At 52.6% G+C, this 18602-nt stretch overlaps 1 protein-coding gene across 5 annotated transcripts in view; it reads right to left on the bottom strand.

The window, feature by feature from the left end:
* The window catches only part of LOC102452610 (uncharacterized), a 223612-nt gene that overhangs the window by 29931 nt on the left and 175079 nt on the right, over positions 1 to 18602 (bottom strand). For all 5 annotated transcript variants that reach the window (XM_075905928.1, XM_075905925.1, XM_075905926.1 and 2 more), the window contains 13 exons: positions 18487 to 18531; positions 16345 to 16398; positions 13705 to 13758; positions 11526 to 11579; positions 10420 to 10473; positions 8434 to 8487; positions 8195 to 8239; positions 6392 to 6436; positions 5848 to 5955; positions 4169 to 4222; positions 3358 to 3411; positions 2231 to 2284; positions 1097 to 1204 (listed from right to left, as the gene is read on the bottom strand). In XM_075905928.1, coding sequence (XP_075762043.1) covers positions 1097 to 1204; positions 2231 to 2284; positions 3358 to 3411; positions 4169 to 4222; positions 5848 to 5955; positions 6392 to 6436; positions 8195 to 8239; positions 8434 to 8487; positions 10420 to 10473; positions 11526 to 11579; positions 13705 to 13758; positions 16345 to 16398; positions 18487 to 18531 — 783 coding nt within the window. The remainder of the gene's footprint in view (positions 1 to 1096; positions 1205 to 2230; positions 2285 to 3357; positions 3412 to 4168; positions 4223 to 5847; positions 5956 to 6391; positions 6437 to 8194; positions 8240 to 8433; positions 8488 to 10419; positions 10474 to 11525; positions 11580 to 13704; positions 13759 to 16344; positions 16399 to 18486; positions 18532 to 18602) is intronic.

The raw sequence follows: 18602 nt of genomic DNA, 5'->3' as shown, positions 1-18602 counted from the left end.
CAAGTTCCCAGAACAACAATGGAGGCTATTTTGCATGCAACGCACGTGTGTCATTTCAATCCCAAGTTGCATTTTCTATCCTCTGCCCCTGGCAGGGAGATCTCCAAGTGCCAGGTCTGTCGTTGTCACATGATGGAATTCTAGTGGTTTGTAACAGAATTAAAGCGCTGGGGCAGTTTCTGGAGGCTCATTTCTAACACTACTGTGCCTCTGAGGTGGGCAGGGCAGTGGTTTTAATCTCAGAGCAGAAGCAGAGCGAATACCGAGGAGAAATGGGTTGAAATTGGTAAGGAGGGAACTCCCAAGCAAGCGGGTGATGGGAGCCGAGGGGGCAGATGCAGAATCTTACACGTCCTTGGCCCCTCACGAGCTCACAGACAGAACTGCCATACTAAGAAGTTCAGAAACCCAAGGACAAATCTCTTCCATTTTAAATGGAAAATTGGGGTTTTGGTCTGAGAATTTTCACAAAAGTGTCATTTGTCCTAAAAAAACAAAAACGTACAGAGTTTTGGTTGGAAAACTGAAAATCAAATTTTCTTTTGGGTCACTGTTCCCGTCCCTTTCAATTTGCAGCCAAACGAGTCTCAGGAAAAAAGGTTTCTGGTGAGATGTCAAAAAAGCACTTTCCAATCAAACTCTCTCTGACACTCATTCTGCCTACAGGGTCCGCCCTGTTCCCACAGACACAGACATCAGGTATGCTGCCACCCTCGCAGTGGGATCTGAGCTCCCTCCATTCAAAATCCTAGGGACTTCCTGACATCTCTAGCTCTTCTTCCTTGCCTGGGTCAAAGCTCTGCTTGCTGCAGAAAAGAGCAGGAAACACCCAGGAAAATAACCTGCGTGGGGACTGCCAGGGCTGGTCCCCAGCTGCTGATCACAGCACACTACCCCCTATGTGACCACGCCATCCTCTCCCCCAGCCCTGACATGACCTTCAAGCCCAGCTCAGAGCCCTGAGTTTAGCTGAGTCTAATAATCCAGCCATCCAAAGCATTTCTCCCTGGTTGCTCAAGGACCACAACTGCAGCCTTCTCTCATGGGTCACAGTGACATGGCTACCACAGTGCTGGGTCACCTGTCAGAGACGTACCTCTTTTCCTAGCTGCCCTGGTCTCCCAGGACGTCCCTTCGGCCCTTCCTCTCCTGGCTCGCCAGAGCCTCCACGGACACCTGGAGCCCCATGGATTCCTGCCTCCCCCTGGAAAGGAGGGAGAAGACAAGTATTACTATCCAGTGGACTTTACCAGCCGTGGTGTGGACACCTGTTGATTGTCGAACAGAAATAATTAAAAATGCCTCAGCAACCGGATAGATCCTACATCTGGAAAGCAGGGGCTAAGGCTGTTGGGTTCCCAATCCAGCTCTTGATAGAATATATCACAACGAATAAAGGAAAATTCCCAACCAGAGGAACTTGGGACACATGGCCTGGGCTTTCTTGAAGGGTGATTGTTCTCCCCTGAACCACAATGAGAGCACAAGGCGGCTGACTGCTGGGGCTGTCTGGAGAGGGTGGATTCTGGAGAGCAGTAGTGAATGACAAAGCAAAACTACGGCTACTGGAGGATGGTGTCTTCTGTCAGCTGCCAGGGATGGAACCCTTCTCCCCAGGCAACTACATGGAAGGAATCAGGTGCCCGACTCCCACTGGAAAAATCAATGAGAACTGGGTATCTAACTCCCTTAGACACTACTGAAGATCTTGCCCCGGGTGCCGATGGTAGTGATGGGTGAACTGCAAAAGCCTGGGCGGCTTGGCTGCTTATTCCCAACCCCACAAGTGTGCCAGCTGGCCTCCAAAAAGCTGGAGAGCTCGTGCTTTCTGGTGGAGCTGCTGCAGAGCAGGAATGTGAAACGCACTGGGGTGTTTTCCTCGTGCAAAGCAAGCCCAGCATGAAAGGAGAACGAAGGGAGGACTCTTTGATTTGCAACAGCCTCAGCCTTGCCTGTGGGGAAGGTGGATTTTTTTAAAAGTGCCCAGTTATTAATTGTAGGTAAAGGCCTCCCTTTAAGTTCCAGTTTCCGTGGTACAAGAACCCCAGAGACAGGATGAGAATAAAGGCCTGGCTCTGAGCCCAGGGGCGGGTTTGCTGCGCGCCAAGTGCCAAAGCACCATGGAGCAGTTTTATCCGGGCTTCTGCCCACAAATCCCCGTCAGGTGTTAGCGTCACGCAAGGACTTGAGCTTCCTGAAGCAGGTTTTAGAACTCGTCTTGGGCACTGACCTGCTCGCCTTTGGACCCAGGCCGACCTTCCCCGCCAGGGAGTCCTGGGGAACCCTAATGGGGAAAACAGACCAGCTCGTGAGTTTACGCACCTATGAAGCGCGCGCGCCGAAGAGTAACATGCCTGTGACTCTACACTGAGAGGGCAATCTTGGAAGTCGCCCAGGAGATGACAACCTGGTGAGGACACCCATGGGAGCAGTAGGTGAATATCCCCACTTGGTTTTCTTTCCGGCAGGTTGCCATAGGGACGGCAGCCATCTTGTCTGACACTCTAGGGTCGTGGTTCCCAACATGGGGCACATTTGTGTGCGCCCGCCAAATGCTTGGGGCTGGCCTGGCCCCGGGCACGTGGCGCACGGTGAGTGCCGGACCCGGGAGCGCCGCGGATTGGCCGCCCGTGCTCTTGGCGCGTGGAGCATGGGGGGAGCGCCGGCCCCAGGCGCGCGGCGCTTGGAGAGGGGGGCGTCGGCCCCGGCGCACGGCGCTTGGAGGGGGGCCTGTCCCCGGGCACGTGGCTATGGGGGGGGGCCGCCTCTGGCGCCCGGCGGGCGAACAGCCACGCCCCCTGGCGCCCGGCAACCTTAAATGGTTGGGGACCACTGCTCCAGGGACTGAACGAGGGAACTCCAGAGCTAAGAGCACGAGCTGCTACAGCTGGAGCTCATGAGCCACAAGTGACAGACTCCGAGGGGGACCTGCAACAGACACTCACCAGTGTTACACCCCCGCCTGCCTTGCAGACGTATCATCTGCCTGAAGGCCTGTCCTGGGGCTGCACTAATGCTCAACTCAAATAACTAAGCTGACCAGAAAGCCTTGGCCATCACAGCTTTTCTCTGGAACACGCAGCCCCGACTCTACTACTCCCAGCAGCTGGAAGGGAGACTGAAAAGTCCAGAGGGAGGGCTGTTAGAAGGGGACAGAGGCTACACTTTCTTGAGCTATTTACTGGTGTTGCCTAGTGGACTGAGCACTGGACTGGGATTCTGCGACTGGCCTGCTGGGTGACCTTGGGTAAGTCAATGCTCCGTGCCTCAGTTTCCCGCTTTATAAAATGGAGAGAATGATCCTTTGAGAGCTATGGATGAAAAGTGCTGTACCATAACCAGACATTCCCACCCTACCTGCTCTCCATCCAGGCCTCTGATGCCAGCTTCTCCAGGCTCCCCCACTTCACCCTAAAGAAACAGGACAGTCCCTAGAGCAGCTACTCCGAGTCGGAGTTTGCACTGAAGAGTCTCCGCCATTCAAACTTTCGCAGGACGAAGGACTCAACATCGCCAAGCTGGGACATCTGAGAACAGACGTGCTGGGAGAGTTTTCAGGGTTTGACTCTCCAGTGCAGCAGATGCTCCTACCTACATTTCTCCATGTTTGTATTCTCATCCCCGCCCCAGACAGTGGGGGTTGGGGCATGTGCATTAGCGTGTCTCAGCCTGGGTGGGTCCCCTCCTTGGTAAGCAGGACTAGCACTCATCTGGGGTGTGACCAGGACTGCTGCAGGCAAGCAACAGGTGCAGGAGAGCTGGGCTCAGAAGCGACTGGGCTTGGGATGCAATTCTTGCCAGGAAGGCAGAGGAGTGAGCCCATGGCACACGGCCACGTCGACGAGATGCAAAAGGGTCAAGTTTCAGTGTTACCAGAAGGAGGCTGCAGGGGGTGCAGGAAAGTGTCTGGGGCGATAGCTTCACCTCCTCCTGTCCCGCTAACCCTGCCACTTTGCCTGCATGGGGGTCCCAGCCCCTAGAGGGGACTGCACTGTGTTTGCCATAGGAAGAAGAATTCTAACACGTGCAGAGAACAATTCTGTGGTGACAGATTGCTTCTTGTTCTCCTCCCATCCCCAAGGGGGGTGTGCAGCGGTGCTGAACCTGTCACGCCCCAGCCCATGCAACTGCCCAGGCATGGAGCCAAGTGCCCCTTTCATCTCCTTACCTTCTCTCCTATCTCCCCCAAAGACCCTCCAGGCCCAGCTGGCCCTGCCTGGCCCTGCAAGAACAGGAACGGGATTAGCAAGCACATCCCAGTTCACACGGAGCTGTGTTGATGGAACACGCTGAGCACCACCCAGCTCACCGGCCAATGGGACGAGCCAGCCATGCGTGTCTATGTAAAGGCTTGTGTATCACCACCGAAGTCTCTTGTACTATATCCTGGTGTTCGCACCTTGGGCACAATCCACTGGGAAACTTCACGGCCACACCTGGTGCACTGAGTAACCCATGTTGAAAGAACAAGGGAGCTGGCAAAGGAGGCGACCATCAAGTATGGAATCTGTGAGTACGGTAATGAGTCCCTGATGGGCTACATTGCTACCGGGGTGCCAGAAATGCCCATCACAGACCCCGCCCCAGCCTACAGGTCCTAAAGGCTGAAAATCTGGCCTAGGCCATCTACACAGAGCTGGAGGAGTTTCCACAGCGACTGCCTCGGGAGAGCCTCCTGCTGTCGCCCTGGGCTACCAGAGACACAAGCAGTGAATACAAGGCAGGGTGCTGGATCATGGGATGGACCCTGCCAATCTCGCATGCAGAGCGGAGCATAAGGCTGTGGCATGCCGGGGGCCCATCGTAACCCCGTCGTCGGCAGGGCAAGTTATGCTGCTCAAGATTTTCAAAAGTGACTAGTTATTTGGGGTGCCACCTTGAAGCCCCTGAGGAGGGGCTTGCTTCTCTGACCATGCTGAGCTCCTGCCCTCTGGAAACCAGGCCCCCTTTGGGAGGGCTCGGGGGGGCTCCCAAAACCTGCAGCCAGTTTTATCTTTTCGTCGCGCGCCTGGTGCCCCTTCCGAGACGTGAACGATTGGTTCCATTAATGCGAGGCTCAAAAATGGTGGGGGCTGACCCATGAGTGGGTTGTCAGAGGGCTGGGTGGGGTCGGCTGTACCTGCCCCCATCACTCTCTGCCCTGGGTGCAGCCTAGAAGTGCCCCGCCCCATGCTTTCACGTACGCTGGGCTGGGGTAGCAGGCAGTGGCACGGGGAGCAAGATCTGGACAGTAGCAGCATGGAGGAATCAGCTGGGGTCAGCAGGTGGCTAGTCAGCAGCCTGATAATGACGGCCCAGCCACGGGGAGAGCGGCTGCGGGAGGAGGACAGGCTGGGGCCGGTTAGAGCCAAGCAGGGGACCTGGGGTTGGAGAACTCTTGCAGCTGGAATAGCCTTCGCAGCCCGTATGCACCTCCTAGACGTGGCAGTCATTCTTGCACAGTGGTGGGTCCCCAAAGGACTAAATGCACCTGACGGGTCACCCCTGTAAAGTCTGGGAGCCCATGGCATGCCCAGATGGAGAGGGAGGGGGAAGAGCACGGTGCATTTAACATCACACATGGGTTTTATCAGGGGCTTGGGGACACCAGAGATTCAGTCCTGCAGCGCTTAGGATGGACATGCAGGTTACTCCGCGGATCCTGGGGGAACTGGGTAAGGTACCTGGCAGATCTGTAGCTACACAGTATGTAACAGAGCCATGGAGTTGGAGGAGAGGAGACCTCTCCTTGGTCACAGCTCCCAGCTCATGGAGCACATCTGTAATCCCGCTTGTAAGCGAAGGGGCAACCAACGGGGTCATTCTCATGTCACGCCATCAGTCTAAGAAATTAGCATCTGTACTTACTTGGTATCCAGCCAGTCCAGCAGCCCCATTCGGCCCCACTGGCCCCTTTTCTCCTGGAATACCAGCCTTCCCAGGGATGCCATCTGGCCCCCGAATGCCTGGAGGCCCCTGTGCACAGGAAAGAACAATTATGCAACTACTGGTGCATGTAGGTGGGGAGATGTGCTCTCCAAACCACACACTCTCGGTGTTTAAGTTCCGACAGTCGGCCGCTGCACTGAGGTGCTAAGGTGAGGAGTGATAGAAAATCAGAGTCCCTCTATAGCTTCAATAACACCAAGGCTGACCATAAGCCATGCAGGCTTCCCTCCTGCGCCGTACCCTGACCCAGTGCAGCAGTGCTGTCTCCAGACCCATTCTATCGCCAGGGACTTGGGACATACGCCCACTGAGAGCCGGACTGAGACCTCAAATCATTTTACTCAGGGCAGCCCTCAGCCAAAAGACAGGGACAAATTAGTCTCTCAGAAGGGTATGGATGTCAGATAACAGGAGACTAGAATGGGGGTAACTGCATTAGCACAGCTATTGATCTTCCACTTACCAGCAGTCCCGGAAGCCCTCTAGGACCTGGGTCTCCCACTCTGCCCTGAAACAAATTGGTTTTACCCATAAGAGTGGAAGATTATTTGCTCCCATCTGGGCCCGGAAGCCACTGGTCTCATGCTGGGGGGGGGGGGGGGGAGAAATGTGCCCAGCTTCTCCATAATGCAAACAGATCACAGTTTATTTCACATGGTGCCACCAAAACAGAGACCGTCTCCCACAAGCACATAAATGCCGTGTCCCAGGGCTCGCCTGTGTTTGCAAAGAGACGAGAGCATCTCTTCACTTGTTATCCTACTTCACACAAAATACAGGGTCTCTTCCAGGCCCGTGCTCCCCACAAGTGGAGGAGAAAGGGCGGGAGGCTCTCTGAGCTGCAAGTGGTGTGTGTGCAGATAACGGGGGGGGAGGGGGCGGCACGGGGTGCCGGGCGGAGGAGTGTTCAGAGCTGAGGAGAAGTTATGTAGTAACATGAGCAGTTCTCAGACTGCGAGGGGCTGTCTGAGCTGCAGTGGGGTGGGGTGGAGGGAGCTGATGAGCCTTGAGGAAGATTTGAGCTGGGAGAGAAGTAGGCTGAATGGAGTCACTTGGTGAATGAGGGCGTGAGGGGCGTCCAGGGGTAGTTTGGAGATGTGGGGACTAAAGAGAACACAGAGGGACAGGCATTTTGTCCCACTCTGTCCTATAGAGGGGAGAGGGAAGAGAAGTCCCTTTCCCGCCCCACCTTCCTTACTGCCTGTTGGGGGCAACCCTCCCACCCCGGCACTACGCCTGCCTCACCGGCCTGCCCCAGTCCCACCCCGCCCCCGTCAGCCTATGTGACTGGACTGGTGCCGTGCGCGTCCTCAGGAAGCTCACACAGTGCGGCAGCAGCAAATCAGATCAGCAGACGGGAAAGCAAACGCTTGTCTCGAGTCAGCGGAATTAGACAGACGCTCCCCTTCCAGAGAGATGCTGCTGGTGCAGAACGGGCGCAGCTAAAGCGCTGCCACAGATTAACTGGCACCGACTTATTCCCTGGGCTCAGGAAGGAAGCCCAGCGTTCCTGTCACAGCGCCGGCCTCTGCGCGGAGCCGGCCAAAACGGGGAGAGCCTGGGGAATTCTGTGGGCGTTGCCTTTGCCTTGTGGCAGCCCCCGGGGCTCTTGAGAACTGGCTAATGCCTGGAGGTGGAAGGGGGGCAGCAAGCCAGCTCCTGTTAGGGGGCAGCAGCTTCCCACTGAAGCAGATTTGCTCAGCCCCTTGTAGCTGCTCCTCCCCAGGAGCAGCCATAACACGGCCTGTCGTGAGGGAGGTGGACCCAGGCTGTAGTCGAGACGGGAGGCCCCTTGTTTTGTCTCTCATTGCGCCAGGCAGACCCAACGTCCCCGACTCGGACCCAGCCTCTCAGAGGGCTCCTCTGCTGCCCCTGGCTGGGCCGTGGTCCAGGTTGCACAGGTGGGGACGGAAACGCCTCTGGCCACGTTCCACGGCTGGACTGTCCTAGCTGTGGCACGGTAACCCTGGAAACCAGAGAGGGGCACATCCAGCCTCCACCCTCCTCCTCACCGGCCTGACCACATCGGGGGCTGGGCGTGGCAGGCCGCTGCGGAGGCTGGCACTGAGATGCTTTGCTCACCACTGTGCTGGGAGTCACAAGGGCCACAGCCCTGGAACAGCACAGCCACACCCTTGTCAAGAGCCCTGGCCCTGCCCCAGGCTCTCACCCCAGTGTTAAATGAACTGGCAAAACCGGCCTAGCCCTGGCAGTGCCCACAGCATCTCACCATGTGTCCAGAAAGGAAAGACAGGACAGGACATACCTGTGGGCCGGGGGGGCCTTTCGCACCAGGTGGGCCTGGGGGACCCTGCGTGAGGAGAGAGACAAGGATCAGACCTTTCAGCTTCTCACCACAGAGGCTCAGGCTAAGCACGTCCGCCTCCGGTTTCATTTAACCTCTGGGCATGGAGATCTCCTCAGAGCTACCAGTGCCCACAGAAAACAGATCGGGCCTGGTGCGCTACAGGTTGGTTCTACCGAGAGGCAGGGAACGATGCTCACTTTGGGACCGTCTTTGCCTGGAAATCCTCGTGGGCCTCGGACTCCGGGCTCTCCCTGAAAGAAGGAGCAGAGAGAAGCTCGTCTGTGTTCGGTTCTTCAGCAGAACGCCCGGGAACAGCAGCAGCCACCGCCACCGCCCCATACGGGTGACTAAGGTTAAGGAGAGCGGGTCAGAAAATAGCGGGAGTGGAGGGTGATAGAAATGTAGCCGTGTTAGTCTGGGGTAGTTGAAGCAAAATGCAGGACAATATAGCACTTTAAAGACTAACAAGATGGTTTATTAGATGATGAGCTTTCGTGGGCCAGACCCACTTCCTCAGATCAAATAGTGGAAGAAAGTAGTCACAACCATATATACCAAAGGATAGAATTTAAAAAAATGAACAAATATGAAAAGGACAAATCACATTGCAGAACAGAAGGGGGATGCGGGGGGGTGGGAAGGGGGAGGAAGGAAGGTAAGTGTCTGTGAATTGCTGATATTAAAGGTAGGGAGAGTGGGATGTTTGTGAGTTAATGGTATTACAGGTGATAATTGGGGAAACTGTCTTGGTAATGGGTGAGAAAGTTCAAAGACTTGTTAAGTCCCTGTTGGTAAGTGTCGAATTTTAACATGAATGACAGTTCAGAGGATTCCCTTTCAAGTGCAGATGTAAAAGGTCTTTGTAGCAGAATGCAGGTGGCTAAGTCATTTAGAGAGTGTCCTTTCTGGTTAAAGTGGCAAGAAACTGTTTTCTCTTTGTGATCTTGTCTGATATCTGTTTTGTGGGCATTAATCCTTTGGCGAAGTGTCTGAGATGTTTGTCCAATGTACATAGCAGACGGACACTTTCGGCACATGATAGCATAGATTATATTTCTGGATGCGCAGGAATATGTGTTCTTGATCTTATAGCTCACTTGGTTAGGTCCAATAATGGTATCAGCAGAATGAATATGTGGACAAAGCTGGCAACGGGGTTTGTTGCAAGGGAAGGTACCAGGGTTGGTATTAGTGTGGTATGTCCTGTGGTGGTTGGTAAGAATCATCTTGAGGTTAGGTGGTTGTCTATAGGAGACTATGGGTCTGTCTCCCAGAGCCTCTTTGAGTATGGTATCCTGTTCCAATATAGGCTGTAGTTTATTGATAATGTGTTGGACAGGGAGTGGAGGGGTGAGGGAGGGAGTCTGCGAATTTTCTGACCAGTTCTCTAGGTGAATTCTACTGACGTGTTGGTGGAGACAAAGTTGGAGCCTGGTGATGTACTGAAGGGCAACTTCATAGACAAAAGTGTGCCAGGCTGATCTGAGCTAGGCCAGAGTCAACACCCCACATTTCAATCTGGCGTCCCATCTTTTGAACAGGTCCTTATAAGAAGTCAAACCCCAGGCACTGGAAATGCAAACGCCTACATTTCAAAGAAGCCCAAAATTCGTTGGGACCATCGCAACTCTGAGCCTCTCTCTGTTTCTGGGCTGATGAACGGATGTAGCAGGATTTCTGTGTGTTCGTTTTGCTCTCACGCTAGCTGTATCATCGCATAGCCAGTGCCCCTCGGAGTTCTAACCCACCCCCATGACCTTTCCCATTCAATGTTGGTCTGTCAGGAAGTGACTGGAACAGGGATGGGCTGGCACAAAAGAAGCCAGAGAGACTGGAAGAGCAGTACAGTCACACCCTACACAGGCCACTCCTACACCCAGCTCCTAGCATTGGAAATTGCCTATCCCCTAGAACTGGAAGGGATCTTGAAAGGTCATTGAGTCCAGTCCCCTGCCTTCACAGCAGGACCAAGTACCATCCCTGACAAATTTTTTACCCCAAATCTCTAAATGGCCTCCACAAGGATTGAACTCACAACCCTGGGTTTAGCAGGCCAATGCTCAAACCACTGAGCCATCCCTCCCCACAGTTACCACCTCAGTAAATGGGGAACAAAAAGCTCTTCGCAGGTCACCCCCGAGTTCCCAATGATCTTCATCTCTGGAGTTCTTCTGCAGTCCTACCTTTCCACCCATGGGTCCTGGCTTTCCTCGGTCCCCAACCAGTCCTGGGTAGCCCTGGGGCAGAGAAATCCATTGATACTGGTCAGTTCAGGTGGGCACATTGTGTTCTCTCTCAGCGACAGCTAGGAAGCGGAGGAAGCTAGCAGCTCATGGACGGTGGTGCTTGCGTCTGACATCCAGAAGACGAGGAGACCATCATGCAGGTCCAGGTTTCCCACATCTCTCTCTGTTTATTTGGCTCCCTCAAATGAGCCCCCTTCCCTTTCAACTAACCTTACTGGCCTCCTACAAATGAGGGTCTTGTGGCCCCCCCAGCCACACTGGCCAGCAGTGCCATGTCTAGTTGGCTTCTCCTCACAGTTATCCCTGTCCCCTTCCCACCGGGTCAGGAGAACCTCATGAGAGCACTGCCAATGGGCATTTCAAAACCAGACACCCCCCAGAATGGGACGTGCTTGTCCGGAGCATCACCCTCCTTATTCAAACGACACACAGCTAGGCAGAGAGGGGCTCAGTAGGACAGACAGCGCCCATTTTGCCAGAGCAGAAGGCGAGACCTCGTGCCCGCTGAATGGGGAAAGAGGCTGTAGGCGAAGGCACCAACCACCCGTCTCACTTGAATCTGGAGATCAGGACCGAGAGTTACACAGTGCAACATGGTGGCTTCCAAACCTCATAGAAACAGGAGCCCCATTTCCTCCATGCAACAAGGCAGAAGTCACCAAACATCTTCTGGTGAGACCATCCTTGGGGCTGGGATTCCGAGAGGAGGGGAATAAATTCTGCCACTCAAGTAGGGGGGCAATTGGCCGGGGTTGGAAAACTGGCTTACGAGCCAGTCATTCTCCCGGATGTGTGCCCTGTTCCCGGCACAGAGGAAATTCCAGGGAAATACCCAGGGTAGCCTACGGTGCTGGGCCTGCAGCTGTGTGAATTCCTTACACAGAATGCTGGACATGCCGGGTGCCTTGGGGCCTCCGTCTGGACTGCTTGTTTTTCCAAGCTCACCCTCCCTCCACCTCTGCCCAATAAGTTTTCCTGTAGCTGTCTGCTTGTTATGGGGCCTCATTCTGCTCTAGGAACAGCTGGGCATGGGGAGCACTTACATACATCCCGACAGGTCCTTGCAGTCCTTCCAAGCCAGGTTTACCAGACAGTCCCTGCCAGGAGAGAAAGGGGAAATGGAGCAAAGGTAGTAGTGCTGATTTGAATACAGGTGGTCGGGTCCGGTGCCAGCGTTGGCCTGGGAAGGGCAGTAGAAGAGATCACAAAGAACGAGGGGGCATAGACCTCCCCAGCTAAAAGCTCATCCCAACAGACATTGCGCTTTATGGGTCTAATCCTGAGAGGCGCTGAGCACTCACTCCTACTGGCTCCAGTGGGGACTACGGATGCTTAGAGTCAGGCTGCAAAGGGTAAGTTACTGGGCGATGGTAGAGCTGTGTGAATAACCCATTCTTCGCTTTGGCCACCACACTCCACCCCTCAAGATTACTTTGGATGCAACAAAGTTCATTTAACTTGAGGGGTTTTAACTTGTTTTCTTTCTTGAATTGAATAACATTGAGGTTCATCTCGAAAGAGCAGGTTTGGGTTGTTTTCCTGACAAACAACGGAAACGGCGAATTCCACCCAGTGTTTTGGTCGACCCAGATCTGCATATTTCCTCAAACCCCCCAAGTATTGCCCAAAACCTGCCACCCAGCTCCAGTATTCAGACAGGTGCAACGCTGAGCCATTTGGGGAGCCTCAGCTAGTCACACAGTCTGCCCCACTCGCTGCCTGTGCTGGCAAAGGGGGAGTGATGGGGAGGGGAAAAGAGGCTGCACTGTTTCTCTCTCTGCTGAGGAGACAGGCAATTCAAGAGGTCGCATGGCCTGAGGCAGCCGGGACATGGGGCTGAGGGTATTGGGAGATGCAAGAGAATCTACAACTCAGAGCATGAACTGAGCTGGGACATGGACATACCCAGCTAATATCTAACGAGTCCTTTTGCCCTGAAGTCGGGCAACATGGCTGATGTTTCAAATTGCCATTACCAAGCAGCCCTCTACAGCTCTCTACCCCGGGAAGCGCTTCCAAGTCAGGGACCCACCCAGTCTCACACGGATCTCTCTGTGGCACCGCTGAGCGAAGCCACGGGGCTCTGTCATTGAGGCTACGTCTACACCGAAGCCTTTTGTCGGCAGAGACAGTGCAAATGAAGCACTCATTAGCATTTGTCGCGCTTTCATTTGCATATTCTCTGCCGATGCTTTTTGCGTAAAAACAAGCAGTGCAGATAGGGCCGTTTTGCGCAAAAAAGCCGTTTTGCGCAAAAAAGCCGTTTTGCGTAAGATCCTTTATACCTCAAAAAAGGAGGTACAGGCAGTCCCCAGGTTACGTACAAGATAGGGACTGTAGGTTTGTTCTTAAGTTGAATTTGTATGTAAGTCGGAACTGGCGCCCAGATTCAGCCGCTGCTGAAACTGACCAGCGGCTGACTATAGGAAGCCCGAGGCAGAGTTGCTCTGCCCCGGGCTTCCTGGAATTAGCCGCTGATCAGTTTCAACAGCGGCTGAATCTGGACGCCTGGGACAGAGCAGCTGGGGTGCTGCCGGGTAGGTCCCCGTAGCGCCGAGGTGCGGCGCTGCGGGGACCAACCTGGCAGTGCACCAGCTGCTCTACCCCAGGTGTCGGCGAGAAAAGTCTGGTCTGCTGGAGGGGAAGGGGGTGCATGAGCTGCGCCCCCCCCCCAGCAGACCAGGGAGACGCGGGCGGCGGGACCACCAAGACGCGCCGCAGTCCTGCCGCCCGTGTCCTCTGCGACTTTGCTCCGCATCTCCCTGGTCTACTGGGGGCCCCCCCCAACAGACCAGGGAGACGCAGAGCGGCTTTTCTCGCTGCGGAGGATATGGGCGGCGAGACCGCTGCAGCGCGTCTCGATGGTCTGCTGGGGAGAGGGGGCACAGCTAGTGCGGGGTGTCACCCCGTTTGTAAGTAGGGATCCGACATAAGTCGGATCCACGTAACCTGGGGACTGCCTGTATATAGGATTTTGCGCAAAAGGATTTTTTTTTGCACAAAAAGGCCCCATCTACACTGCTTGGTTTTGCGCAAAAATCTCTTCTGCAAAAAGCATCGGCAGAGAATATGCAAATGAGAGCGCGACAAATGCTAATGAGCACTTCGTTTGCATTGTCTCTGCCGACAAAAGGCTGCAGTGCAGACATAGCCTAAGACCAGGCTATGTGAGGGAGCTTCATGCAGCTGCATCATCCCGCGCACATCACTAGCAGCTCTTACCTGTGGCCCCGGTGACCCTTGGTCTCCATCTGGTCCTTGTTTTCCTGGAGGGCCCTGAAAAACGTTTGGGGAGGGGTGTCATTAACCACATCACCTTATCAGGCCGTTTCAGCTGTGTATGAATATTCTGCGCATTCCCTCCTGCACGCACTATCTTGGATGGACTCCGAGACCCGCTCCAGAGCATGTGATCTGCCACCCCTGCTTCATCTGGAACACAAGACCAAAATCCTACTTCACAAAGCGACTGCTCTGTGGCTCCCTGCCAGCTTTGTTACTGGCTGCTCCAGCAGCAGGTCCCATGCTTTTTACTCTCAAGGCGCTGGAATGTCTCAGCTAGATGGGCAGCGCCTTTGGGTTTTCACTAGGAAGCGTGGAGACTGTCGAGTTTTTCTAGGGGCCATGCGGGAAATGCAGAAGACAATTGTGAGGTTGAGGAAATTAGGTGGCGTACCACAATAATTCCTTTTGTGCCTGCATTTTCTTACAGGCCCGGATGCCCTAGGCAGCCATTTGTGCTTTTTGCTTCTTCTTATTCTTTTGTGATTCTCAAAGAGTTAGCTGTTTGCTCGAGATGGTACAGTGTAGGAATGTACTGTCGACTTTCAACAAGTTCTAGGACAGGACTTGCACTTGGTTTGGGAGTGCAGAAGGGCTTGGGAAGATCACATAGCTAGCTTTGCTGAATGCTTCCTACCTGATAATGCTAATTATTTGGCCTGGGAAAATAAGCAAAGTATCACCACGCTAATTATTGGATCCGGGAAGACATGCAATGTATCAACGATCTTGTTAGGTTCTCAGAATAACAGGTGTGATTACTGTAGATCCAACAGTATATTACTGCCGGAGACATTCCTAACATTGGAACCTTGGCGTAGACCGAAGCTGCAGAAGGTGCTACACACTGGCCACTGGGGTCCATCCGCTGTCCTTCTTCAGGGGGTTCCCGGCAGCAGAAGGGATGTAAGCATTGCATTTTATTCTGAGGGTTGCTTAGGCTTAATACGTATTATATTGTATTCTAAGATTTGCTTCATTGTATTTTACTCTAATATTAAGCATTGTATTTTACCTTAATATTTGCTTAGTAAAATCTTTACGCCTTCACCAAATTTGTGTGCTTATTGCCTCCAAATCCCTTAAGGGAAGAACCATTGCCTCTTGGCAATACACCATGGCTGCGTCTAGACTGGCAAGTTTTTCCGCAAAAGCACCTCTCTTGGCCTGCATCCCGCAGGCTGGATTTACAACTACAAGGTTGACAGCTGCTTTTGCGGAAAAACTTGCCAGCTGTCTACACTGGCCGCTTGAGTTTCCGCAAGAACACTGATGATCTCATGTAAGAAATCAGTGCTTCTTGCGGAAATACTATGCTGCTCCCGTTCGGGCAAAAGTCCTTTTGCACAAAGCTTTTGCGCAAAAGGGCCAGTGTAGACAGCTCAGATTTGTTTTGCGCAAAAAAGCCCCGATCGTGAAAAATGGCGATTGGGGCTTTTTTGTGCAAAAGCGCGTCTAGATTGGCATGGACACTTTTCTGCAAAAAGTGCTTTTGCAGAAAAGCATCCGTGCCAATCTAGACGCTCTTTTCCGCAAATGCTTTTAACGGAAGCTTTTCCGTGAAAAGCATTTGCGGAAAATCATGCCAGTCTAGACGTAGCCCATGTGAATGCAAGATGGAGCCCCCTGTTCTTGTGTACCTCGGAGAGGTTTGTACAGACGAGGTTTGTAGACGAGTTTTCACTGTAGAAGTTCATTGCAGCCTTATTTACTGTATATAAGCCCAGGGTGTAATGTTACCAGGGCACCATCCACGACAAAAGTTCCACGATTAAGATAAAAAGTTCCTTCTCGGAGGTCTCTGTCAGGCAGAGCAATCTGGGGATCCATTATTCTTCTCTCCATTTAAGGCACGAGCCAACAATCACTTCCACCACCTGGCACTTGCCAGGGACTTTAACAGGTGTTGGGTCAAACCCTTTAAGAGTATTCTAGAAGAACAGTTCCCAAACTGTGGTCCACACGCTCCCGGGGGCAAGGAGGAGAAATTATGTAATGGTGGATTTTATGTATTATTATTACATCACATTTTCATAATAGGCTACTCATACAAAGCTTTAATGCTCCTGGGGAAAATCTGACACATAAAATACAGTCATTAATTTCCTTCACAGATGTACCAATGAGTCACATAAAAATACTGACATATGGAGCCCTCACCTCCAATCACCGTATGGCGTTGGTTCAGTTACCCAGCAACTGTTCAACATAAGTGAGCTCAGAAGTTAGTGAGGGTAGGGGTTTTGGTGCTATATGTCACACCAAATCTGTATGTAACAGTGAAATATGGACAAATGGCTAAAGACAGACAGCGTTAAGAAGAACACACCAAGTATCAGTGATAAGGAGGATCGGGCAATGCAGTAAGAAAACGTTTAGAAACTTGTGCTCTAGGGGGTTGGCGCCTCCCACCTGTTCCTAGCGAGAGAACACCAACATACCCCTTGCCAGCCATTATCAATCTCAGCCTCTACCATTCACCTGCCTCCCAGGACACACAGCACGGCAGCTGACTTTCTGCTTTGGTGCTGGGTAGACTAACACAACAGACAAATAATGTAGACTCAAGATGCTCCTTACTATTGGTCCAGGAGGTCCATCGTGCCCTCTGCTACCGGGTAAGCCACCAACACCCTGCAGAGAACAGCAAAAGATCAAGAGACGCATGCTGAGAGTTGAGGGGGAAGTGCTACTGGTGGGGAAGAAAGCAGAAGTGGACACACAGAGGTGCACCACTGCAGCCTGCCATGGGACCAGTGCTGGTGCTCCTGACAAGCTATTTGTACCCACAGCTGCATGCTTCCCTGGAGCAGCCTTCCGTAATAGCTGGCTCTTGAGTGTCTGTGGATTTCCTCATGGATTGGTCACGGATGAAATTTCTTTAAAAAAGAACCAGCCTGAAACGGAGCAGCCCCGGGAAACTGAAACAGAACGTTTCCACCTTTGCAACTCGGAACGTTTCCCTTTCAACCCCACCCGCATTTCAGTTTTCAAAAGTGTGCACATTACGTAAGGTCCACTGCAAAAAGTCCCATCCCGCGCAACAGGGTGTGATTTTACCCCAGTGAAAATGTTGGGATCAACCTGAAGCAAGTTGGGTTTGGAATTTCATTTTGTGGGAGATTTTAATTTTTTGTCTCTGCTCTTCCATTTTGAAAATCTGTGAACCAGCCAGCTCTAGCTGCTGGCTCCCTTGATCCCACCTCAGAGCTGGGTTTGACAAGCCAGTGGCACCAAAAGTGCCTTAGAAACAGCCAATGTTTCCAGCCTCTCCTCTCTTGCTCATTTCTGCACAGAGAGCAGGTGTGGATGGCACATTTCTTAGCCACAGAAATCCTTCTCCTATCTCCTGACAGCCAAAGGAAGAGAAGACACCAACGTGGCACAAGGCTGGGGCAGATGCACCCATTACAATGCACTTCAAGGGCCTTTCTCAGGCTGCAGCTTGAACTCAGTGGTTTTGCGGTGCGTGAGAGCAGCTCACAGGATTCGCGAGACCTGGGCAGCGTCAGAAGGGGAGATGGGTCAGGAGAGGGAAGGTGGCACCTGAGGCGGAAGGATGCAGTTGTGTCTCAGCCCTAAGAGTGAGGCATGTGATGTGTCATCTCGCAAGCATGCCAGGTTAAATCTGGTACCATTGAATTGGGTCACTGTTAGTTGATAATCGAACATGGAAAAATCAGTGCTGGAAGCTAAGACGACCCTCACAGCAAGTTTGCTTGCAGTACACAGGACTGGATTATCCATTAGGCACAACAGACACAGAGCCTAGGGCCTACAAAAACATTTAGGGCCTACAAAAAATTCATAATGGACTTGAAAATAAGAAAAGAAAATGGCCAAATCAAAATTAATAGGTCACTATTGTTTGGGGGAGAGATAGCTCAGTGGTTTGAGCATTGGCCTGCTAAACCCAGGGTTGTAAGTTCAATTCTTGCAGCGGCCATTTGGGGCAAAAATTTGTCAGGGATGGTACTTGGCCCTGCTGTGAAGGCAGGGGACTGGACTCAATGACCTTTCAAGATCCCTTCTAGTTCTAGGAGATAGGCAATCTCATTTAATTTAATTTTATCTTTAGCCAGCAACCAACATTCAGCTATAACATGCAATTAAATATTAGGCATATAGGCGATAGAGCATTTCTCCCTTACATATTTATATATAATCTAATTTAAAGGCCTATGATTATGAGAGAGCCTAGGGCCTACGAAGACCTTAATCCAGGCCTGGCAGTATGACTATGTGAAATCACCATTAACAAGGTGTTGCAGGGCATTAAGTGACAAACCCCTATCTGTAACCAAAACTCTGGGTCTGAATTCAGAGCAGGATCCTCTCGACACTCAGAGAGCACACCCAGGAGGGCCAGGCTGACTAGTTAGCTCAGCTAAAGCCAGGCTTGATCATCTCTCAAGGAGTCACCATCATTAGGGAACTAGTCTAGGGCCTGACAGCTTCATTCTTAGCTCTGGCACAGATTTCTGGGGTGACCGTGGGCAAGTCACTTAATCTCTCGGTGCCTGAGTTTCCCTTTTGTACAACAGTAATAATAGACCTGCCCTGCCACACAGGAGCGAGTGAGGATCAAACCATGAAAGACTGTGTTGTGCTTTGAGATCTACTGATGAAAAGCTATATACATGAGTTATATATTAGCATCACGTCGATGTGGCTCAAAGGACTGGAAGAATTTAAAACAAACATACAAGGAATTCTACTCACAGCTGGTCCCTTTCTGCCAGGGCTCCCCCGGGTACCCGATACACCCTGCAGGATAAGTCAGACAAATGATAAGGACCCAGAGAGATCACAAACCTCCCCCCAGTTCCCACCCAGTA

Source organism: Pelodiscus sinensis, chromosome 22, assembly GCF_049634645.1.
Source record: "Pelodiscus sinensis isolate JC-2024 chromosome 22, ASM4963464v1, whole genome shotgun sequence".
Taxonomy (NCBI): Eukaryota; Metazoa; Chordata; order Testudines; family Trionychidae; genus Pelodiscus; species Pelodiscus sinensis.
This window is presented reverse-complemented; position numbering and strand designations above follow the sequence as displayed.